Raw genomic sequence first — 26,156 nt, 5'->3', positions numbered from 1 at the left:
TTGTGAACAATCAATTATGTAACAAAATAAGTGATCAGTGGCTACATGACTATATAGTAACTTATATAGAATGAAATATTCTTTTAAAAATTAGCGATGCTATTATTTTATCTCGTTTTCAACAAATGAATAAGACACAATTTTGATTGTAATTGTATTGCATTAAACAATGTTATTTCTTATCTTTAATATAGCCTGCATTCAGGGGCATTTTTAGGGCTCAGCTAGCCTGGGCACACGCCTGGGCTCAACTGATATTTTCTTTGTATCGCTACAAGAAATTTGCAAGAAATTTGACTTATAGAGACAGCCAAAATCCGTCACTATAGGGCAAATTTCCATAGCTAAATTTGTCTGTCATTGCCAAATGGTTGTCATTACATGTTTTTCATATTTACATACGGAAAAAATGTAGGTAATTCTAAGGAGACCATTTTAAAATGCATTATGGACCTCTACCTATGGCTTGGCTGTCATTAAAACTTATCATTTTTTTTTTTTTTTATATATTTTATATTCTACTATAAATTCTAAAGATTAATAATTCATAAAATTACCACTAAAATTAATTTAATCAATATAATAAAATATTATAATTAATATCATTGGAATTTGAAATCGATTACTATAATCAATTTTTAGAATAAATTGTTGAAGTGACTTAACTAGAATAATTCTCCATAACTATGAACTATTATACCATTCACCCAAACCAATATTCAATACTCACAAAAATACTCAATATTCACAAAAATACTCAATATTCACATAAATCAATATATATATATATATATATATATATATATATATATATATAGAGAGAGAGAGAGAGAGAGAGAGAGAGGATGACTCAAATGAGAGGACTATTTATAATGAGAGATGAGAGGGTGAAATAATGGCCCTTCGATTAAATCAAATGGTTGTAATTTAATTCTCACTTTAAAACTCACGTGACCCACTTTTCTAAACTTAACAAACATAACACGCGCTTCTTTTTCCACACAGTCTACTGAAACGAGCATTCCTTAAACGCTTCTGCTTCCATCGTCCTCCCTTCACCATGACTCTCCGATGTCTGCCGTTCAGCCACTCACTTCATCTCCCCCTTTCTGAATCTTTTCTCATGCGTTTCTGTAACAATTATAGTTACCGGAGATTTGTAATTATTTCATCTGATGAGAGGATCTCATGGGTTTTCTTCATCTTTATTCTAAGATTTTATAGATTTTGAATGTGATTCTGGTTATTGTTGAATGATTTTGAAGCGTGTATGAAAGTCCACTCCACCACAACAATAGTCATAATCATCATCCTTCATTAATCCAAAATTGATTCTTAAAGTATTAATGGTTGCAGGACTTGCTTTTGTATGGCAATACTACTTGAAATGATACCATCCAACTTTGTAGTGTTAGATGTATTATATTCTGATCAAGTACAATTTATGTTAACAATATAGCTTTACTTCCACTGCCCATTGTACTTGATTTAAATTGTTTTTCAATTTATGTAATTTCTATTTTAAGTTTATGATGAGATTCACAACAGTGTAATGTAATGTAATCAAATTCTTATTTTATATCAAATGAGGTGAAATTCTGCAGTCCAAAATTTTGTAGTCATTGAGATTGTATTTTGTATTGTGACAGCATTTGATATTGGCAAGTTATATATACATTGGTTTGACATTGGTTTGTTACCATGATGACTTGAAGTTATTATGTACATGACAGCATACCTACTTTGTTACTACTTTGCAAATATAATGTCTTCTAGTTAATTTTGGCAAAAAAATAGGTATTTTGTTGTAAGCTGCATACAAGATACGTATGATTTTTTTTTTTATTCCAAATCAAGGAACACGTCTTTTATTGCTTATAATAAGGAAATCAAGCATAATAATAGGAGTGATATTTGGTAACTGAAATCAAGCATAATAATAGGAGTGATATTTGGTAGCCAAATAACTTAATTCATTCATACATCAGATAAAAAAGACCCAATGGCTTTCGCTCAAAACAAAGGTTCTTCAAAAAATAGAAACTAAGGTTCTTCAACAAATAAAAACCCAGATAATAGAAACATAAACACAGGTTCTTCAAAAAGAAACATGAACACATAAATAGTTTCCATCTTCCTTCTATGCCATTCATCTTGTCAAAGTCTCTTCATCTTTGTAGTGTCTCTTCTATGTCATTCATATTGTCTAACTCTCTCAATCTTCCATCTATGGAATTCTTCAAAACCTAAAAACCAAGAAAATAAACTAAGATTTGATTTTAACTCACAGACATGAACATAATAATATCAAAATAAATAAACTAGTTCTTACCAAAACTATGGAGATTATTTGTTAGGACAATTGCGGCTGTCATGATGCGCATATTCACCACATGCCTTGCAAAGTCTCGTTCTTTTTTGTTGTTGTTCGACAACCTTCTCTTTGCCACTTTTGATTCTTTTACCACTGCCTTTAGTCTTTGCAAACTGTGGTGGAAGAATTTCTACTTTCTCAGAAATATTTGTTCTGATGTAAGTTTCCAAATCATTTGTCTTGGTTTGCTTAGAACTCCCTTCAAACTCATCCAACTCTTTTTCCATTATAACAGCCCCATTTAACACAATAAGCAGCTTTTCTTTATCTTGCCCAGCCTTCTCCACACACCTAAATAACTTATCCCAGACATTTGAAACGAGTCCACCTTGCCCAGCCTTTTCATAGACAATATCACCTTTGTCAAACACAGGTTTTTTATTTGCAAACTTAGTCCACCTATTCAATATGTACTTACTTGGTATTTCATTCAAAAAATTTCCCTTTACAACACAAAGTATGTGTCTACAAGGTAATCCTTCAGCCTGGAACATTTTGCAGAAGCAGTTTGCATTATGATCAGACAAATTGTACACTACTTCTCGAAGATTACGATTGACCTTACTATTATCATGCACCAGAAATATTTCCATTCCATCTTCCTCTTTCTTATTTTCAATTCCACAATCAACACAAGCCATTCATATTTCCTTCTGAAATATATAAAAGTTCTCGCGAGTATACACATCTCTTGCATGCCGCTCTATGTCACGATCCAACATTAGTTTTGGTATGGAATGAATTGAACTGTTATCGGCAAGTAACTCCTTATGTCGTTGTGCTTCGATTGCTGAATCAAACCTCATTCAAAATTCAACCAAGTTGACATTAGGATTCAAGAAATTTCCATAAAACGAATTCTCACTTTCTGATCTTGATGTTGTTCTCATTATCCCAGCCAACAAAACGTCTTTAAAGTATGCTGGAATCCACATGCTTCGAATTTCAAACATATATGACAGCCACTCATTCTCTTCTAACTCAAAGTCGAAAATGATATTGTCCCATGTTTCTTCAAACTCATCTGGTGTCTCTGATCCCCAAACACATGATTTGAAAGATTGGTTGAACTCTTCATCATCATTCAAGGAAGCACCTATTTTTTCGGAAACTTTTTTCATTATATGCCACATGCACAATCTATGAAAACAAGTAGGAAAAGTCTGCTTTACAGCCACTTTCATTGTAGGATCTTGATCAGTTATTATAAGAGTTGGCTAACGTCCTCCCATCGCTTCCAAAAACTTTTCAAACAACCATGTGAATGAATCAATTTTTTATTTGTTCGATATGTAGTATCGAATGAAACCACATCCCCGAATAATGAATAATTTTTCCTACAAATATCATTTGCCCAAAAAACATACCTTAGTCGGCCTTCTTCATCTACCTCGTATGCATAAAAAAATGATGGATTAAGTTCTTGCTTCCTTCTAAAGTTATCAATAAAAACATTTGCATCAGAATCTTTGAGCAAAGTCTGTAAATCTCTTTTATAATTTTGAAGATCCTTTTGCGTGCATCCAACATTTTCATATCCCCCAAATTGTTCTTTCATTAAGTGGAATGATTTTGAAGGCCCAATATTTGCTCTACCATATGCATGTAATAAGCTCTTGTGCATTGGATTCACCTTACTTGCTGATCTTAGAAATGGCCTCTTCGAGGGTGAAGCAAGTGCATGTGTATGACTTTCATTAAATCGAGCAAGCTCATACTTACCTCCTTCAACCCATTTGAAAACGGCATTTGCATTGCATCCTTCTCTTGTAAGACTCCTTCTTCTAGATTTGACAGCAACTGCATCAAGCACTTCATCTTTTTTCTTATCTGGTAAATAACATTCTTTCGAGCAAACAAAGTATTTCCAACGTTTCACACCATTTTTATCTGTAGTTTCCGATGATGAACGCACACTAAACCCGACGTTATGTGCATAATTCTGGTAAAACAGTTTACCTTCTGCTAACGTATCAAATATTTGTCCAACCTTCGGCTTCAATTTGTCGTCACAGTTCGGCATGGAATCATTTTCCTATAAAGTAAAACATATATAACGTTTATGAATACTCCAATTTTTGTCCAATTTCAAGCAAAATGACATAAAAATTTTGTATGACAGCCACGTTTATGAATACTCCATTTCAAACAAAATGATAGGAACGTGTGTGTATATTCACATAAAAGGTATGAGTAATCTAACAGCACCTAGTAATCTAACAACACCATTTATGAATAAATCACTTTGTAACAAACATACAGGAACGTATATGCATGAATAATATAAATTACAATTTGAATAATAGAATTTGTGAAATTACCAATAACTGATTGGCTCCAAGCAAAGAGTTTTCCTGCAAATTCAATCTTGAGTTTTTGTCCATTGAAAGGAGAAAAAGGAATTTCAGTGAGAAGAGAGAAAAATTGGTTGTTAGTAACAGAGTGAAGAAGAGGAAGTGGGAACGTTTCAGTAGACTGTGTGGAAAAAGAAGCGCGTGTTATGTTTGTTAAGTTTAGAAAAGTGGGTCACGTGAGTTTTAAAGTGAGAATTAAATTACAACCATTTGATTTAATCCAAGGGCCATTATTTCACCCTCTCATCTCTCATTATAAATGGTCCTCTCATTTGAGTCATCCTATATATATATATATATATACTCCATTGCTCATTTAATTTATGGTAACAATCACTTCATCCTCGGAAAGACATTTACCTCCTAATTTTATTTAGCACACTATTGACAAGTTATGTTTCAGCTCTCTTATTTTAAATTGTACTTTTATCGACAAAATGACGAGCCTATTTTATTTTGATTTATGACTACTATTTATATATTATGTCGCATGTGAATTTGAGATCAAAATTTTGCCCAGACTCAATAAAATTCTTAGCTTCCGTCACTCTGCCTGCAATATTTTTTATTTGAAATTTTAGCCACATATATACCGAATGTTTAGATCCACCTCTGCTTAGATCTGCTACGCATAGGTGGTGCACAATTTACAAATTATTAATAATAATATGATTGAGTAGTACCATACAAAATTTGTCTAATATTTATAAGTATATAGTCTTGTACCATACAATCAAAGGGTAAACCCTTCATCCAATATTCGTCAGTCTAACTCAAATTACAGAGACAAAGATTCACCTGAACATCACTGTCTCTTGTTTCTCCGTTCCTTAACAAATCCAAAAATGGTGAGAAACCCATTATCCAAAACCGCAAACAAATACCTCAGAAAATTCAGAAAATGGCCACACTCACCTTACAAAACATCATGGCATCACAATTTTGGTGAACAACAAGCCATACAAATTCTCATAAACGCAAAAACACAAACACAAAACAACAACGACCCTTTTCTTCTTTCAACTCTCATTCACTCTTTCAAAGCTTATCACACTGACCCATCTCCAAAAGCTTACTTTTTTCTCATCAAAACCATAACCAACATCAACACTTCACATTTACATGAAATTCCTCATATTTTAAACCATCTTGAACACAATGAGAAATTTGAAACACCTGAGTTTATTTTTATGTATTTGATTAGATTCTATGGTTTTAATGATAGGGTTCAAGATGCTGTTGATTTGTTTTTTAGAATTCCGAGGTTTAGATGCACACCAACTGTTTGTAGTTTGAATTTGTTGCTTTCCTTGCTTTGTGGGAAGAGAGAGTGTTTGAGGATGGTTCCGGATATTTTGTTGAAGAGTCGGGATATGAAGATTCGTCTTGAGGAATCGAGTTTTTGGGTTTTGATTAAGGCGTTGTGTAGGATTAAGAGAGTTGATTATGCTATTAAGATGATGAATTGTATGGTAGAAGATGGTTATTGTTTGGATGATAAGATATGTTCTTTGATAATATCGTCGTTGTGTGAGCAAAATGATTTGACTAGCGTCGAGGCTTTGGTTGTTTGGGGAAATATGAGGAAACTAGGATTTTGTCCGGGTGTAATGGATTGTACCAATATGATTAGGTTTTTGGTGAAGGAAGGGAAGGGTATGGATGCTTTGGAAATTCTGAATCAGCTTAAGGAAGATGGAATTAAGCCTGATATTGTTTGTTATACTATTGTTTTGAGTGGAATTGTTAAAGAAGGTGATTATGTGAAGTTAGATGAATTGTTTGATGAAATACTTGTATTAGGACTCGTTCCTGATGTTTATACTTACAATGTGTATATAAATGGTTTGTGTAAGCAGAATAATTTTGATGAGGCACTTAAGATTGTTGTTTCAATGGAAAAATTAGGATGCAAGCCAAATGTGGTTACTTACAATACGTTATTAGGAGCATTGTGTATGAGTGGGGATTTAGGTAAGGCAAAGAGGGTAATGAAGGAGATGAGGTTGAAGGGTGTTGAGCTAAACTTGCATACATATAGGATCATGCTTGATGGTTTGGTTGGTAAAGGTGAAATTGGTGAAGCGTGTGTTTTGTTGGAGGAAATGTTGGAGAAGTGTTTTTATCCTAGATCTTCAACATTTGATAGTATCGTACATCAAATGTGCCAAAAGGGTTTGATTAGTGATGCACTTGTGTTGATGAATAAAATTGTGGCAAAAAGTTTTGATCCAGGAGCCAAGGTTTGGGAAGCACTGCTTCTTAACTCAGAATCTAAGGTTACCTATTCAGAAACCACATTTGCTGGATTGTTGAGCCCATAATAATCTGTTATCAACTGGGCCAGGCCCATCTGAGCTTGACCTGTGCGCCACATATGCAAATGCGATATGCGCGGAGCATAATCTTAGTGATAAAATGAGAGACCTGATTTTGAAGTGTATTGGCTCTCATTCTTTAGAGTGTTTGGATGAGGGAATGTGATTTTTTGAAGTAATTGAAATGACTTGCATCTAAATACCTTGTTTGGATAAAATATTCTCTCTCTGTCTCTTGAGCTTTCTTGAGCTTCTCTCTCCAGTAACACACTCTCCTTCGTCATTCATGTGTATGCTTCATTTTTTTACCTTCACTCTGATTTTACGAATGATTCCTGTTTTATTCTTTAATTTTACTTCTTTGACTATTTTACTGTGATTCAGCTTTGTTTTTACTTGTTTTACTGTTTGAATTGATTTCATAATGTTCAATTGAAATTGAACCTCAGCATGTTTGATTTGAAGGAACAGAGACACGGTTACAAACTTATCGTATTGGATTTCCGTTTTTCGAATTTTTGGATTGTTTGAGTATTTAGTGTGGAACATGAATGAATTCACTTTGATTGATGTTCATTACTTCTGTGTGAATCATGAATATGAATTCACTGTAGCTGCAGTTGCTACTTCACTAATAGTGTAACCCTTTATCGTTAACTAAACCAGTAGTGTCATTTGTCATTGCCAGAGCTACTGTTTGCTTGTTACCAAAGAAACTACAATTTCAATAGTGTAGGAAACACCATTTAAATCAAATTGAAACATATATACTCATAGAGCAATCACTTGAGGCTACTTTGGTTGAATTAAGAGCACAATCGAAACAGTTTTTAGCAGATATGTAAGTACTTAATGCTTGTAATTGTTAAGATAAATGTGTTTCTTGTACTTGTAAAATTCTGCATATTGGGAAAAATGAGATGATTATCATGATATTATGAGCTTCTAAATTCATGTGTTGGTTAGTTAATGTCTAAGATATTTTATGATTTTGGTACCTTGTTTTTCTTGTCTATGACACACAAAATGCTTGTTTTGAAATGAGGTAAACAATATAAGAAGAAATTAGTGGTTGGTTTTGAAGCAACTTCTGCCCCTCTTGTTCTTTCAGGTTTTGTAGTTGCTTCTGCTAATGGCCTTGCAGTTTCTCTGTCTTATGCTTTCTTCTTGGTTTTCCGTTCATACACTCATGATTTAACGAGTAAGTTGCTGCCTAAGCCTAGGCCTACTCCTCAGGGACAGGGTCCCCTGCTACTTGAAGCAGAGAAAGACAAGACAATGGAGTGGTTGTTGTTTTACAGGAATGTGGAGATGAGATGAAAGAGGGTGGTGATATAGCGGCAGGAGAGATGAAAAAAGAAACAAAAGGGCTATTAGAAAGAAAAAAAATCAGAGATGAGGGTAGGACTGATATGAGAGGAGAAGATGCAAAAGGGATTCCTAGTGGAACAGTGAGAGTGATCATGAATCATGATATTGGTCCAGTTGTTGAAAATATGCAAGTAGCACTGGAAGACAAACTGGGTTTGGGGATTGATGGAGAAATGAGGAATCAAACAGATTCAAGAGTATGCTAGGAGACGGTTCATACTCCCGTCCGATGAAGTTAAGTGTAAGATCATGTTTATGGTGTTTGGCTAAGTGCTACTGATCATGACTTTGTCCCTTGGATATGCTTATCTGAATATTATCATATGATTTAGGTCACATTTTTGTCACTGTCAGGCTATTTACTCTAGCTTCACGGTGCTTCTCTCTCCTCGCGGCGCTTCTCTTGTTCTCTTGGCTTTGATTACTTGCTTCAACTTTGTGCTACCTACTCAAATAAGCCACAGGAGACGTTCTCTGCGTCATGAACTATGCCTCGAGTATGTATGGTTGCCCTTGATAATTTGTGTGTTTGACCCTAATGCTAATTGCAGTAACATCGTAGTTGTTGTTTGGGTGTTTTCTCTTGCACATATATATCATTTAAGAATCTGTTGTTATAGAGTAGACTGCATGGTTTTTCCTATTATATTACATTGTATCCATATAGAATTAATAGCGTAATGCTTATAGTTTCAAATGGTTTCGACATTGTGCACAAACATTCGCCATCGAGTTTATTTACAATACCTTTGCTTTTAAGTTCTGTAAAGCATTTCCATTCAGTTGAAACTTTATGTGCAAAAAATTGAAATGTTTTTGAGGGGAGATGTTTAAAGTTCATGCATGGAGGAGTCAAATTTATAATAGCATTTCGTTCTTATCATTTCCCTATGAGAAGTAAGAAAGTAGTAAGAGGCTTGATACAAAGTTGGGAAAAAGCATCGTGTTAGCAAGCTAGGTCTATGTTCAGAGGAATAGGGATGGTAGTGGAGGTTTACTGGATTAGGACTCGAAGCCGTTACTAGCAGCCAATTAAAGGAGTATATGGTGAATAAACAGGTAAGTGAGGGAATATATAGAAATATAGCTCTATAGATAATTAATTGTATTGCAGTAACCAAGAGAGAATAAATATGGAACAAAAAATGTTAAATTACATATTTAGTCCCTTAACTTATTTTATGGTTTCACTTTGGTCCCATAATTATCTTTTGTTCCGTTTTGTTCCCTTAACTTTACTTTTGTTAGTCATATTAGTCCTTTCGATTAGTTTTCAACCTCAAACGTTGGAGACGAAATGAAAGAGAGAAAGAACATGGAAATTATCAGATGTTGTGAGTATACTGTAAAATCTGGTGTGCTTCTCAAATCCAACGTTTGGGGTTGAAAACTAATTGAAATGACTAATATGACTAACAAAAGTGAAGTTAAGGGACCAAAGTGAAGTTAAACGGAACAAAAAATAATAATGGGACCAAAGTGAAACCACAAAATAAGTCAAAGGACCAAGTGTGTAATTTAGCCAGCAAAAAAAAATCAGTATGCAAGTGTTTTATGAAAGGATTTACATTTACTTAGAGGGAGAATCCATGTCATACTACCTGATATAGTATGCAATGACTCTCAAGATTCTTCCATAGTTGGTAAAGAAACCTAGACAGAGTGATTGTTGTAATTTAAGTTGTTCTTATACCATGCAAAGATTCAATGAAGAATGTTCTATTTTGCATCAGATAACACGTTAACTGCAGCTCTATAATATTGTTCGAGATTGCAGCTTCAATAACTTTGTTGAGAATTGATAGCTTGCAGATTTGCTCTAATGTACGTCGATATCTATGTAATGTCAATTGGTAACTACTGTTTGTGTATGAATTTGTTGGGCTCAAAATCATGATCCTTGCTTGCTTAGTGGTTTGAATAGGATTTAAACAATGCATTGAAGCTTGTTTGTTTCTATTATGTATGTATTTACATTGTGTGTGTATTGTTGATTGTCATGGCCAAAGTAAATTCATTTTGACTATTCTTTGATAGAGGCAGGGAAGAACTTAAATTTCCTGTGTTATTAATCTATGAATTTCTTTGTTGTTTTTTGTGTTCAAGTTTACAATGGACCTGTTATGTGATTGATAATTTGATTATCTAATATGTATATGACTGTATTGCATTACTGCTCTTGTTAGTATACATGTGTTTAATTTCTGTCATTTGCATTTTAAGATTGATACTGTTTTATTTGATTTGATACATCTTTATTATGCATACTTTGATTTCTCTTGACACATCTTTTGCTCTAAAAAATGTTGGTCCTCTGAGTTAGCGAGTTAGTGATTTCTCTTGACACATCTTTTTGCTCTAAAAAATGTTGTTTTTTCTAACTTAGTGATTTTATGGTTTAAATATGCAAACCGTCCCTTTAATTTGATTGCATTTTGATTTTCGTCCCTATAATTAATTACATCCCTGTAAAAAAAAAATTGAAAATGTCCCTGGCCCCACTTCATTGGTGATTTGACAAGGTTTTGGGCCACGTGGCAGTTGTTGACTGTGCAACTTATGCCACATGGCCCAAAACCTTGCCAAATCACCAATGAAGTGGGGCCAGGGACATTTTTAAAACAATTTTTTTTTTTACAGGGATGTAATTAATTTTTTTTTTTATAGGGACGAAAATCAAAATGCGCTCAAATTACAGGGACGGTTTGCATATTTAAGCCTGATTTTATTTGTGTAGTTGACATTTGGAGGATGACAATTTGAGTTGGACTATAAAGCAATATTTGTTTGGGTCATGCTAACTTGTGCGTTTAAAGCACAAGTTAAGGAGCTTAAAATAGAAATTAAAAATAAATTTTATATTGAAAGTATAACTTTTGTAACTTTTATTTTGGGAATTATAACACTTAATAGATGTCTGTAGATTATCCTTCAAAAAAAAAATTATCTATAGATTATATTTGTGTATATACATTCATTAAAAATAAGAAAGAGTAGAATAATATATTTTTTTGAAAGAGAAAGAGTAGAATAATATTTATCGATCGATACATTTGTTATATTTTATTTTATTATATTACAGTCAAAAGCAGGGAAAAATAATATACGCGTGTTTTATGTTTGTATATACTTACAATTGTTATATTGCGCACTCTGTTTCTTTGTAAGTGTCGTTTGAGTATAAATTTTGGTTTTACTACAAATCTTATGTGTAATTTTTTTCTTACAAGTTACATTTTTTATTATGAAAAAAATGCAATATTCATTTTTATACAATCTTGATGTAATTTTTTATATACAAAATTATTAAAATTTTAATTTAACTTTTCTTTGTGTTAAATGTATAATCTAAAAAATAAATTTTAAGAAAAGAAAAATTAATTATTCTATTTAAATATTTACTTTAAATAATAGATGAAACTATGAAGAAATAAACTTGATAAATGAAGTGAATTCAATTACTTTTTTCATACACCCAAGAACATTTGGATGAGATGGCGAGGAAGTACACAAAAATTTTTGCAACCAAAAGTTTTGAGTTCAAATTCAACGTAGAGAATACAATATTGTTATATCTATACTATATAGTTGTATGTAGAGGTCAAGGACACCCATTCCACACAATATTTTTTTCGTTTCCAAACAACAAAATTTGCAAATGAAAATACATCAATTGACTCAAACAACACGTCTCATGGAATTCTAAATTGCCTATCCAAACACACTTTTATATTTGGTTAAAGATCTCCAAAGTTAACGAGATTGGATCATCTTTTTGTTTCTAAAACTGTTATTTTAGGTAAAATAGTACAGAGTCTTTAATTTCATTTTCACACTCTTATCTGCAAATACTCTCTCTCTCTCTGATCCTAATATGTTCGTCTTGTCTTAAACCGAGAGGTTTAATAAGGGTGACATATATATAAACTAGAGCTTTAATTAATGGTAGTAGTTTAATTATAAAAAAAAAAGTGAAAGAAAATAATATTTAAAAAGCGTGAGAAGAAGGGTTACCAAGAAAGAGAGAAACAAAGAGGCAATTAATTTTTTTCTTTCTAAATAATATTTAAAAAGAAAATGAGATTTGGAAAAAAAATATATATATATTGCTGCAGAAGGAGAAGAAGATGGATTGAAGAAGGTGAATGGTTTGGATGAGATGTGGAGAGCCGCATGTGCCATCTAAAATAAAGTTTTTAATCTCAGCCATTTATTTTAATCCAAAGACTGAAAAACATTCTAATCATTCTCACATAAAATAGTTATTCTCATGTGATATATATGCCACCTATATATATATACACGGATATGATCAAATGACATCATGGTGTCAAATCAAATTTGACATCAAATCATAACCATTAATCCAACTTTAATCTGACGTCTCTCATCAATTCATTAAATGCTCAAATTTTAATTTTAGAAATAATTTATTCTTTCCTTTTTAATAAATATTTACCATTTGATTTCTCCCTATAATTTTTTTAGAGATTCTATTTATTAATCTTTGTTCAATCATCTTTGTATCCTCTTTGTATTGGCTACTCTTTCATTTGTTGATATGGTAGTATTCTAAAGTTCATGCATGCTGCTAATATTCTTATATCAGATGTTCTAGCATTTGTGTTTTGCTTTCGTTTAGTAGCATAAGTTTTATTTTTATTTTTTGGTGCAATTGTTCTGGTGCTCTTTATAAATCAATTTTCTTTGGGTTCTTCTAAGAAAAGTCAAAATAGAAAAGGTTAATAGGAATAAAGAAATAAGATGATAAGCCCTTAAAAAAATGACAGTGAATAGTGTAAAGAAACCATACCATAATAATACCATTAGAGAATTTTTGGTAAATAATTAATCAAAAAAAGAAAGAATAAATTATTTCTAAAATTAAAATTTAGATCATTTGATCAAGCATGTGAGCATTTAATGAATTGACGAGAGACGTTGGATTAAAGTTGAATTAATGGTTATGATTTAGTGTCAAATTTAATTTGACACCATGATGTCATTTGATCCTATCACACACACATATATATATATATATAGAGAGAGAGAGAGAGATAGATGAATGCTTGAGATCCGTGCAACACGAATAACATGAAAGAGAAAGAAAGAGAATCCAAATCCATAGTTATTAAAGTAGAGACCTCCCCTTCAAAATATCAACAACAAAGGAGAGACCCTGTGAAGCCCCGATACTTTAAAATTGATGACGTATCGTATCCCTTGCGTATCCTGCACCGATATCTGCCCGATACTTCTCGATACGTATCGGGAGAGTATCCAAATATTAAATTTTATTTTTTAAGAAAATAATTTTCTGATACTTTCCAATACATCCTGATACGCACAGATACTTGTGTTTTTTTTATTTATATTATTTTGATTTCTGTGTTTTTTTTTTTTGTGAAAAATAAGAATAAAAACATTATATTACTATAATATATATACATTTCCTTTATCTTTCTTTGGTGCCAGTACGACCCACACCACACCACAGAAACAATTTCATCTTCCCCTTTCTAAAAATTAGGGTTTCAACTTTTTCTTCCAAAATGGTCGCCTTCTTTCAACTTTGGATATAATGCTTCTTTTTTGGATCGATATAGTATAGCACTAACAATGTTCCGTTTGGATATAGTATAGCATTGATGTATAACACTAATGGTGCTCTTTTTGGTATATTTTGCGTATGTAATTGACTAATCACCACTCTCTTAATCGTCAATATTATTTATATTTATGTTAATGTGCTACGAATCTAATTTATTGTGTTTGTTAATATATTTGCATATTAAAAAAAAGGTTATAATTATATTATACATTTAGTTATATAATTTTTTTTATTAATGTATCCCAGCCGTATCGTATCTTGATTTTTAAAATTTTCCCGTATCGACGTATCAGTGCAGTATCGTATCCGTATCGTTTCTCGTATCCAGGCTTCACAGGAGAGATCTGAAGTCTTCAACCTCGATATGGAAAGCATAATGGTCTATTGACCTCTATCATGTTATTTTTTTCTTCTTAATTTATCATTAAGTATATTTATGAGTTACATATTTCTGGAACTATAATAAACATATATGTATTTGTTCAAATAGTCTACCGGCTTGAATAACACTCCTAAGTTTGGATAAGTGGGAAATCACATGTTAGAATACAAGTCTCAACACAATAAGTGTTCATATAACTAGGAAATAAATTATACTTTAACACATGATTTTACACACAGGGTCATATATGAGGTAGGGTGAAGAGGGCGACCGTCCTAGGCCCCAAAAAATAAGTATGAAATTTGGGCCCTAAATTTTTATTTTAGGGTTAAATTAGGCCCTAAAAAAATTACAATTTTTTATATAAAATTTGATGTTTATATATATTTATTAGTTAAGACCCAAATTATAGACTCGTCATATACGACAAAAATCTCAGAAACAGCCCTGCACACACAATGACAAAATTGCTACATACATTAGTGAAAAAAGGGAATACAAAGACCTTTATTCTTTGAGTGATTATACATAAACATCCCCATGTGTCAAACACCATTCTACACCCCCTATGTGTCATGGGCAATTTTGTCCATTCATATAATATAAGGGGTAATTTCGTCCAAAAAAACCTGCAACTTTCTCACCCTCACTTTCTCTTTCTCAGTTTTCTGGAAACAATGTGCATCGTCCCCATCTTCTTCATATTTTCATATATGCATTAATTTCATCAGCAAATCCTTGTTTCTTCTATCCATTAACTCTAAAATGATCATCATAAATAAATTTGTTCAATTTTATTCAAGTTCCTTGTTTCTTCCCACAAATTATGTCTTGTTCATCTCAAATTTCAATTTCACAAATCACTGCTACTAAGTATCAAAAACAAATATTTTTTCCACAATCTTACTGATTCAAACCAACCACCACAGAAACTGTCTAACACTGGAAAAAATTAACAAAAACAAAAGTGACAAAATAAGCATCAAATAGCAGTGTTACTTTCATTGATAAAATTTTAATAACAAGAAGAATAAAAATTGAAATGTTATAACATTATTGAATCGATTATTTTTTGAGTTTTTGCAATGATTCAAGCTTCTATTGCTGTATCTGGAAATCACTTAAGGTTTTTTTTTTATCTTCGTTTCTTTTTGTTGTTGAACAAAATTTCAGATCTGACTTTATTCAAAAATTGTTGGCGGCGGAGAAGTGCAGCGGCCAACGACGGAGAAGCGGTGGCGCCGGTGACGATTACAGGAAGAAGATGTATCATGAATGGCGGTTGTTGATGGGTCAATGAGTGTGAGCCGATGGTGACTGTGGTCGGAAGTAGATGCGGCCGTCGGAGGAGATCGAGAGTGATGAATTGCGGCGGTTGTTGACGAAGAGAGGGATGAAAGAGTTGTGTTATGGGAGAAGAAAGAGAGAAGCACTTTGAGAGAGAGCGCTGAAGTGAGCCTCTGAGAAAGAGAAAGACAGAATTTTTTGTTTTAATAAAAGCCACGTGGGGGGTGTATTGAGGGGTGTACACAAAAGAGTGGTCTATCTATATTTTCTCTTATTCTTAACCAAGAACGAACTAGAACAACAAAATCAACAGATCCACTACATTGAGTGCATATACAATTGACTTTGGCCTAATAAACATTGCAGATTCGAATCTTGGAAACTTTAATATAGTCTATTTGTAGGCATAGATATTCAGCTGTTTTATTTTAATAACATGAATATTGTGAGTTTGTTTGCATATTCATCATTTTTGTTTTTACCGACTTTGAATTTATATTGTATCAAAGTATACTCTATCAACTTAAATGAATGAATATCATTTACTTTTTGCCAATATATATATATATATATATATATATTCTTATTTGAAAAAAGAAAAGAAACTCATTTGGCTCCTAATTTGAAATCAAACCCTAAGTTGTTTCCAAAATATCTCCTGAACACTTGGCAAGAGATTCCCTTCGGGTTATATTAATGCAACTTGCATGTGAATCGATTGTTGAATCTCGTGGTGTTTCCTCCAATGTGTTTGCAGAGGTTATGGCAATCCTGCAAGGTCTTGAGATCACTTTGATCTTTCTTTTTCATCCTCGTTTTCCTCTTCTTCGTTGCATCTGCAAGTGTACTATTGCAAGTTGGAATTAGATTTGAAGTTATCACATATCTACCATCTGCAATTTCCTCAACTACTATGGTTTTTTATTTATGGACCACATAAACTAAGACTAGTCTACATCAACCTTATAAGATATGGAAGTGGAATTCATTGCAAGCTTGAAAGAAATGTGATTTTCAATTCAATAGATCACGTTCAAAACATAAGAACTAATCAAAATATATTTACATAGACTTTATTATAATCAGCAGAATTCACTTGGTTGTGTCATGTGATCTGTAACATATACTAAAGAAACACAGTAATGGTTATGATTAAAAGGTGAAACTATTTGAGATATAGTTCAATCTTGTGTTAAAATACTAGTTCTCTAAAGATTGCGTCAAATAAAGTGGTAAAACATGAGAAAACGTGTTCTGACAATCTATATGCTTTTATACTCCCTCCATTCATTTTCTTTTGATGTTTTAATTCTTGACACAAGTTTTAAGGAGTAATTAAAGTATATAAACATTTGTGTGTTTTTTACTTAAATATCCTTATTTATCATTAAATTCACATGTGATAAACCAAAGGTCACAACTACTTTAATAGTTTATTGTGTTTTCCAACAAGGGTAAACTTGAGAAAACAATAATAAATTCACTAAAACATCAAAAGTTTTGGAATTTAGTTGAAGTTCTAAAACATCAAAAGAAAAGGAATGGAGGGAGTACCATTTACTTTTGACACTTTTGGCTTCGTAACACCAAAGATTGTTGATATTCTCAATAGAGTTCAAAAGATCATGCACAACAATATCATGACTCTTAGGTCCATAAATATTGGGTTTACGATGATTCATTTTACTCCAAAAAATTAACTTATAATCAAAGGATTCATTTTACTATCCAAAAATGTCTAACGACATAGCTTGTTGTGTATATTTACCTTCTATTTATGTATAATTAATTATTGATATATACAAACAAGTGAGTATGAATATATGCGAACTATTTTAATTGTTTTTAGAGATAGAGAAATAAGGAAAAATTCCGATCATGACTATGGTTGAGATTTACTATTCTCATTCTAACGTATAAATAACTCTCCCACGAGTTATATTTCCTATATATATCAAACACAAACGCATATCAATACACAATGTAGCTTGTGAAATACCCAACACTATAAATTACAAACAAGGTGATACATAATTTACAATTAAATGGAAAATAAACCATACATAATTTAAGTATTACTTCTACTCATATATATAATAGCATATGTTCCCAATTTTTTTTATAAAGAAATCACAATTAACTAACCTATAAACACCAATATATTTAATAAAAGCTTTTTTTTTTTTTTTCTTTTCTTCTTTCTCTCGTGTTCAAAACTAGAAGTACCTATTTTAGTTTGTTGACAATAAGTAATTAGTCTGTGTTTGGTCAGAAACAACGAATAACTGATAAATTAGTTTACAATGGATAGTTGAAAGTTAGCTTATAATAAATAAGTTAGTTGATTGATTTTGTAATGTTTGATAAAATTAACTGTTGGATTGGTTTACAAATATGAAATTACATAAAAATAAATAAATTAATATTTTTCTTTTTAATTAACATTACAATGGTAAGATTGTGATAAATAATGATAAATTATAAAGTACTTTAATTAACTTATCAAAAAATGCTATAAGTTAATAAAAACAAGCTATAAGATCACGAGAAAGTGAGAGTTATCAAACATATATTTTCCAGTGAAATAAACTTATAAAACATAAACTATAAGTTAAAAAATATGTCTTGCCAAAACATACCCTTATTTTAGTTTTTTTGAAGGATACCCTTATTTTAGTGGAAAACTCTATAGATTCATCCTTTCATATTGATAAGAAAAATTAACTAGAATTTTCGTCGGTGCAAAAAAATTAAACAACTTTATTATAAGGCCCACACATAAGAATTCAAGAACTTAATTATTACAAAGCAATTGCAGTTTAGGGTGAGGCAAGTAATAGAGAGAAGCCAATTTTCTTCATCACCGTTGAAAGTAATTTTTTTTAAAGTAAATTGATTGAAATTTTTTATAAAGTTTCCTACAAAAGCATGTGAGTCAATCACTAAATAACTAGACAGTTTTGTGACATCAATATAGAAGTAGGGACTCATAAAACAAGATTTGAGTTTTATTGGAAATAAAAAATGGTCCCATATTGTGTTCCAAAATTTTAGTGAGTTAATGTATTTTACCATAAATTGGCATATTAAATTGAAATGTGAAAATAATAATGGTAAACTCATAAGTCTTATCACCATCATCATAAGCTGTATCCACTAACCCATGTTTTCTTAGATGCTATATATGCCAACAAAATAGACAGTCTCATTGAAACTATAGGTGTCAAAGCATATACATATATCACCACATATTTCCAAACTTGTCTCAAACTTTTCTTTGTGTGGTTAATTAAAGAGTGATCCTTTAAGCAAATGTACGAACACAAAGCATGATATGAGTACTTCTACATACCATTTTCCATGTGCTGTCTCTTGTAACCTTTGTGATGTTTTGGCACTATTTTCAATTTTTTTTTGAACATCACCATCAATTATTGTCACTAAAAATGTTTCATAAATGTGCTTTAGTAAGTTTTATTCTAATTTCTTGTGAAAGAATCATTACCATACCATAATTTCAAAAGTGAAATTAAAGTTGTTTTATGCAATTTTGGTAAGTTCCCCACTTGACTACATGTATTGGCTTAAGACATAGGATGCTAAGAACATAATAAAAAATTGGATTACCATACTTGAATGATGTGAAAGATTTAAATTTTGGTTGTTTCACCGATTGCATTGCGGTCGCGATGCCGTTGTGGAGATTAATCTCAAATGAGAAACAATATCATAATTACAATTATAGTTACTACAATTTAAAACCATAAAAGATAAATAATACAATAAAATTGATCGGAAAATGATGCCGTTGTGGAGATTGATCTCAAATGAGAATACCACAATTACAATTATAGTCACCGACTACAATTTAAAACCATAAAAGATATATAATACAATAAATACAATCGGAAAAACAAGAAATTGAAGAACAATGCATAAACACAATAACAAAATAATATGCAGCGGAAATAAAATATTTGGGTCTTTCTCCGCATAGGAAAGGAGTCCAAACCCAACACAAAAAATAAAATGAAGCTTATATTGTGGAAACAAGCACAATAACAAATGGAGAATGAAAAACTTACATCACTTTGTAACAACCTTTCAACTTCCAATAACATAATATTGTAAAATGTCAAAATTTTATTCTCTTCATTTGTCTTGTTCAAAGTTTCCTCTTAGCAGCAATTATCCAATGATAAAAAATTTAAGGTGTAATATATAATGGCAAGTGGTTAACCCTAGAAAAACATGTCACCATATTGGTAATTCTTCTCCAAAGTGCGCCCAACAAATGAGCCTTTTTTTTCTTATGAAGATAAACCAATTCCACTGACTCATATACCACTTTGGTTATTTTCAATAGTATGAAATTGAAGGTTAGGAAAAGTCATTAATTAACTTGAATTAGTGCTTCATTGAGAATGACATCTTTTGTTAAAAAGTAATTAAGATGAAACACAAAAATGGGTTCACTATTTTTTACTATTCAATTGTATGATGATATTCTTTATATAGGATATGAAGTTTTCCACATCAAAGAAAAATCTTTAGTGAATTGAGTGAGTGATTAGGAAAAAGAGAAACCTACGAGTTAGACATTGACTCATTCTCAAAACCACACCCTTCATATATAATTTTGATTAACACATAGTATAACCCATGTAATCATTGCTATTGATATGTCATTGTTCTCTTGATTATGACACAATAAAAAATTTCAATCAATGTTTATCCGTCCTAATATATTTTCTAAACACACCGACATTTAAATCCACTAACTTAATATCCTTAAAGTTTCAATGTTTATCCACATGAATTATTTCAATTTCATACTTAATTTCAAATATTCTTCTAAATTTCATATTCTCATCATCATGTTAATGTAAAAAAAAAAAAAAAAAACTAACAAAATTAAAATAATAATGATAATGATAGTACAACTACTTACCTTCTATGTGGATCATAAACAATTTGATCAATCCAAATGTAGGTGCTATTGTCATGATGGGGAAGAGGGGCACATGAAGAACTAACTCAATTAAAAAAATGAAACATAAGAGAATGTAGATTCTCTTTGTATTCACTTCCATCATGTGTGTATGTTCATGAGTTAGTATTGCACGTGCCCTGCTTCTCCATCTTGTTCAATATGCACCTTTTTTTTTTCTTCCCTCAAAGCCACTTCACTTCTTTGACAAGAAAAAAAGGAGAAGAACAAAAACAAAGGAAGGTTCAAGAAAGAGGTGAAATATTTTGATACTCTTAGATGCTTCTAGTTTACTCATTATAACAAAAGAGGCAAATGAGGGTGTTTTTAAAGGTGAACAAAGGTATGGGAGCAAAGAAATTAAAGGCTTAGTTGATTGTGGGGTCATTGAGTTTTTAACCCAAACAGCTTGTCACAAGTCACAACTAATAGGACCACACACCACTTATTTTCCATCACTAAATATATGTACATAATGAAATTACATATAAACCCTATATAAGGTACACCAAAAATAAGGTAGTGATGTATTTTATATATTGTCCTCCATCATATAACCAAAGAAATATTATTTATGCTGAAACCACCTGAACTGCACCTACACATAACATTAGTATTAGTATTATTATTAAACCATGTATTTTGTGTGTGTATATAGAGAGAAATTGATTTATTTTTTATTTGAAAAATAAGCTATCCCAATGGTTTCTAGAGCGAGGAGAGAGAAATTGAAAATTAAAAATGAAGAGATGAAAATGAGAGAGCAAATTGATGAAAGAGATAGAGACATAAATGATAGTACATGGCTCAGATCTAAATTTTAGTTTTGAAATTGTAAGATTTATAGTTTTAAAAATTTACGAAATAAAAAATTAGTCATTGATTTTGGGTCAAAATATATTAGTGATAAGAACAAGATTGTCCTTAAGATTTTAAGTGTTTTGTGCGAATTAGGAATTATGTACCCTATTTTGCGTGAGTGTGCGCGCGTATGTGTTCTTAGGTCTGAGAGTGCGTGGGCAAGAGTGTGTCTTGATTATTTAAGGCATATGGATAAAAAAAGTGTGGGTGAGAATCTCACACAATAAATGTAGAGAAGTGAGGATTTACGAGTTCCAATTCACACCTCAACATATCAATGTTCATACAAATATCATCTGAGTTGTACTTACGTGTCATAAATCAATCTTTTTGATTAAAGTATATCAATCAATTTAGTCGCTCCAACAAAATATTTATTTATTAAGCATCCATAAAAACCAATAAAAACATACAGGACTTAAATAGTCTTTTGCTGCATCAAATAGAACCTTTAAAAATGTGGTACAATTTTATTTTTATTTAAAAAAAACTAAATTGAATAATATTTTTCAACTTAAAAACTAAATTGCTATTTGACAAATTTGAAGAACTAAATTGACTAAATGTTATATGAGACCTTTTTATTTATAAAATTTAATGTAAAATGTTATTTTTACTGAGAAGCTTAAAACGAAAACTTTAGTAGTAGTCTTACCTTAAAACCAGCACCGAGGTACATAAAACTTTTACATCCAATACAAAGAACAACTAATTAGTATAACTAGCTTTTATATCACGGTGAAATATGATTGCGAAATTTGTGCAATGGTTTATTAAGCTCAAAAAATAAAAAATCTTATGCTTCAAATTTGGAAATTTTCTAATATTGTAAATGTGTTAAAAAAGAAAGTGGAAAGAACAAAGCTCCTTGCCACACCACTTTCCTTGCATTTTCAGGACTATGACTAGTTTATCATAAATCAAATGCAGATGTGGCCAAAATGAAAAACCTTGTCATTTTCATATCTCAACGTGATACATAAGAGAGTGAATAGGAATTATATATTTTGGAGTATAAAGTTAAAGCTTAATTCATTAACCACCATAACTGCCAAATTTATTGGTCTAATGCAATTTGGACCAATTGCTGCATGCCTTGCTTTGTAGGATTAATCAAGTGGCAATATCTACATGAAAATCACAAGAATCTTACCCATATAGAAATATCATATAAGCCTTATCTCTTCATCAAACTCCAACTTTAGTATTTTTATTTTTTACTTTTATGTCACATTATATTCAAGGTATTTAATCACTATCATTGCATTGATATGGCCTTAATAATTGTCTTGAAAGAAGAAAAAAAATCATGAATTTAGATTGCATGAAGTAAAAAATACCACACATTCAGATTACTAGTCGCTGGAACGAGATTGGATGGTTTAAATTTTAAAAAATTGAAATTTAAACTGTCCAATATCGATCTAACAACCAATGAGATGAATGCATAGTATTTTCAACTGCAGACGGTCCAAATTTAAAAAATTTTGATGTTGAGGTCTAGATTGTGGTTTTGAACTCTTTTTTCAATAAAATCTGCTTATATGTTGATAAACCAGTTTGAATGAGAATGTTAATAAATGGGAAGATTTTGAATAGACAACCATAATCTTGCTTTGATTGAGAAATTGACACTATGAGTATCTTTGCCTTTCTTTTGCAGAAGGTTGTTAGCAATATGTTCTTCATGTCCATACATTCAAAAGGCTGCTTGCCACATAACATGCCCCAATTGTGTGTCATGATCAGAAATGTTACTGTCTGAATTTTGGCAACATTTTTGGTTCCTAGAAAAGTACTATAAGTAACAAGGGAAAAAAAGGGTGTGGTTATAAGTTCTTCAAAGAATTTTGATCAAGTTCAAATTCAAATTACTATGATTGAGAATTGAGAGGTCCATTAATTAGACAAGATATTATGTAAGTCTTATTTGTATTATTGTTCCAACAAGTCACCAACTGCCATTGAAAGTAATTTTCGTAAAATAAAATCATAAAAGAAAGGCTTAATTACATTTTTGGTCCCCTATCTTTTCTCAAAAGTTAAGATTTTGGTCTCATAACTAATTAAAATAGAAAACAGTCCCTTATGTATTGGATCTTTGGCCTCGAAGGCCAATTTTGACTCGGTCAACGCACATGTGGACGCCACGCGTATTTTTTATTTTTTAATTATTTAAAAAAGTATTTTTTTAATTAAAAAAAATAAAAAACGATTTTTATTATTTTTAAATTTAAAAAAAAAATATTTTTTATTTTTAAAAAAATATTTATTTATTTTAAATTGCCACATCAACGAAAACCAAGTCAAAATTGGCCTTGGGGGCCAAAACTACCAAAGATCCAATACAGAGGGGGCTGTTTTGTATTTTAATTAGTTAGGAGGCCAAAACCGCAACTTTTGGAAAAATAGGGGCCAAAAGTGCAATTAAACTTAAAAGAAACTATTAAAAAGATCTAAGTCATTGTTTGGATCCACATTTAAGTCTCATATTCCCGCCTCCCTATGTAAAATGGCCGTGGTTTTATGAAGCTATAAATTGTAGCTTCTATGCAATCATGGGTTGGAAACGTGGAAATGGAATTTTCCAAACACACATTAAGTATGGATGAGTTGGATTGAAATATGATTTATGATAGAACGTTCGGACATAATTTGATCCATATAGTCGACCCAACTGAATGTGATAATACTTGATTTCTGGTTGTGTATGGTATCAACAATGAGGTTATGATGCTGTTGCATGACATTGGACAATGATAATTAATCTGTCCGGTGAGGATGGATGAGTGGCAACGATGACGGAAAGTGCTCCTGTATTAGGGCAACGATTTCCGGTACGGCGGTGATAAATCCTTGCGGTGGAGCGAAAGGTTCTTGCAGGCACGTTAGCACTCCAACGCTCAAGTCAGTAAAGGAACTCATAAATAGTGTGTAGAAAGTGTTGTGAAAAGTGAATCATACCTTGAGGGTGAAGCAAGGACACCCATATATAGGCGCGTGTTGTTGATAACCACCTCCGGGTTTTGGGGCGTGTGATTAGGGACGGTTAGAGGACACTTGTATGGTGATCCTCGCGCAGGGGCGTGCTACGGTGTGGCGTGGTGCACTTGAGTTGGCGTGTTCCCTCAGAGGCTGAGCCTTAAGGCGGTGTAAGTTAGACCACGTGTCAACGTGTGATTGGTCTTATGACCGGTTTAAAACAATAACAACTACAACAAAGTCTTTGTTTGTTAGATGAGGTCGATTGAATGAATCAAACAACCTTAGAGGAAAAGTCCCATTTTTAGAAAAGTGATTTATAATATAATGTTATGATGCAGTTTAAATAGAGTGAAAATGATATGAATATTGTTATTGTGTAGACAAAGTTCCTAAAATTTCTCATAATGCAGAGGCCAAAATATAACTAGCAATTTATGCTAGCTTAGGAGAGTCAAAGATGGCAAAGGCTACGGTAGGCGACCTCTTTGGGTCTCCTACCGTAGGAGACTTGACTTTTTTTTTTTTTTTTTTGTTGGCAAAATAGATGTTAACCATTGGATAATGAAGTTCCATGATTCTTAGCTTACACCATCAACATTGAATATTTTTTTCGTCTTATTTTCACTTTCCCATTCTCTCTCCTCTCTATCGAAATCATTCTTTCTCTTACCCAACAACAGCAACTGCAGCAACCACAAAAACACCCAAATCTTCATCTCCTTCCCCATCAGAATATAAATCCAATTGCTCCTTTTGTGCTTGCTCCTCATGATTATATTTCACTTAAATAACTTGAGATTGCTTCTCAAACTTCATGAACACAGATCTGCTGCTATATTTAATTTCAATTTGCAGGAAAAATGCTTCAATTTCAACTTCGGATGTCCCCAAAGGGAATTATTGAACGATCAAAACAAAACAAAGCCAAATCGGTATTATTGAATGATGAATTTGAATTCCAATTTGATTAGCATTTTAAAAGGAATTGTCAAAAAATTGATTAAATCTGCAGTTTTTTTTATTTTTTTTATTTTTATCTTTGATGAATATGAAAGGTTTAACATTTTATTTATTGGGCTTGTTTGAAATATTAAGAGTAGAACAATAAAGGAAAATTGATTAGCATTTGAGTACCATTCTTTTTCAAATTTATTCTAGATCTGAGTATTACTTTTTTGAACAATTAAAAGTAGAACAATGAAGGAAAAAAATGGATATTTAGATGGTTGGAAAATCTAGATAAAACCCGGTGTTCGTATTATAAGGAACAAAGAAATAGTGTAATTGGCAAAGGGAGAATAAACAGAGAGGGATATAGAGAAAGGTGAAAGCTCATGAGAGTTGAGAGGGAAGAAGACAAATGAAAAGATAATCAAGTGTATTTGATCTATGGTGTGTTTAACCAATCTAACGGTTAGGAAAGGTCCAAAGATAAAAAAAAAAAAAGTTAGATCATACACGGTAGGAGACCTAGACCTATAAAGGTCTCCCACCCTAAACGCCGCCGTCAAAGATGGGTCTAAGAAAATGTCACCTAGCCTATAAGAAAACAAGTATCCAACAGTGCCTAATCTGGAACAATATAGATATGTTGAAGCAATAAGCAGACAGGTTTAAGTGCTT

At 31.7% G+C, this 26,156-nt stretch overlaps 1 protein-coding gene across 1 annotated transcript; it reads left to right on the top strand.

The window, feature by feature from the left end:
• Positions 1 to 5,468: 5,468 nt before the first annotated feature.
• LOC11416996 (pentatricopeptide repeat-containing protein At2g38420, mitochondrial) lies at positions 5,469 to 10,443 on the top strand. Its single transcript, XM_024769579.2, has 2 exons — positions 5,469 to 7,336; positions 8,158 to 10,443. Exon 1 carries the CDS (start codon positions 5,574 to 5,576, stop codon positions 7,050 to 7,052), a length of 1,479 nt encoding a protein of 492 aa, XP_024625347.1. The 5' UTR covers positions 5,469 to 5,573; the 3' UTR covers positions 7,053 to 7,336; positions 8,158 to 10,443.
• Positions 10,444 to 26,156: the final 15,713 nt, after the last annotated feature.

Source organism: Medicago truncatula, chromosome 7 (genome assembly GCF_003473485.1).
Source record: "Medicago truncatula cultivar Jemalong A17 chromosome 7, MtrunA17r5.0-ANR, whole genome shotgun sequence".
Classification (NCBI taxonomy): domain Eukaryota; kingdom Viridiplantae; phylum Streptophyta; class Magnoliopsida; order Fabales; family Fabaceae; genus Medicago; species Medicago truncatula.
This window is presented reverse-complemented; position numbering and strand designations above follow the sequence as displayed.

Coding starts and splice junctions, on each gene's coding strand:
- LOC11416996 (XM_024769579.2), top strand. CDS start 5,574: ATGGTGAGAAACCCATTATCCAAAACCGCAAACAAATACCTCAGAAAA.